Source organism: Penaeus monodon, chromosome 30, assembly GCF_015228065.2.
Source record: "Penaeus monodon isolate SGIC_2016 chromosome 30, NSTDA_Pmon_1, whole genome shotgun sequence".
NCBI lineage: Eukaryota > Metazoa > Arthropoda > Malacostraca > Decapoda > Penaeidae > Penaeus > Penaeus monodon.
The window spans coordinates 34,836,235-34,836,541 of record NC_051415.1 but is presented as its reverse complement, the minus strand read 5'-3'; the positions used below and the strand labels follow the sequence as shown (position 1 = coordinate 34,836,541).

At 57.3% G+C, this 307-nt stretch overlaps 1 protein-coding gene across 1 annotated transcript in view; it reads left to right on the top strand.

The window, feature by feature from the left end:
* The window catches only part of LOC119592748 (ADAMTS-like protein 5), a gene marked incomplete at its 3' end in the record, with an annotated part of 89,191 nt that overhangs the window by 86,086 nt on the left and 2,798 nt on the right, over positions 1 to 307 (top strand). The window contains 1 exon segment of the mRNA XM_037941683.1: positions 123 to 283. Within this exon segment, the coding sequence (XP_037797611.1) occupies positions 123 to 283 (161 nt within the window).

Here is a 307-nt window from a genome sequence, read left to right as displayed (position 1 = left end):
CAGACAAACAAACATACAGATAGATAAACATGTGTTTATTAATGCAAATAAACAAACACACAGCTCTCTCCTTCAGCCAATTTTTGCGACCACCACTAACCTCTCGTCCCCCCCCCCCCCAGCGCTGAAGGCCGGGAGCAAATTCCTGCTGAACGGCGACTGGCTGATCGACTGGCCCGGCGAGGTGGACGCGGGCGGCACCCTCTTCACGTACGCCCGTAACGAAGACGAGTCGGAGAGCCTCAGCGCCCTGGGGCCCACCTCCGAAGACCTCACGCTCATGGTAGGGTAAAGGGAACGGAGCGTG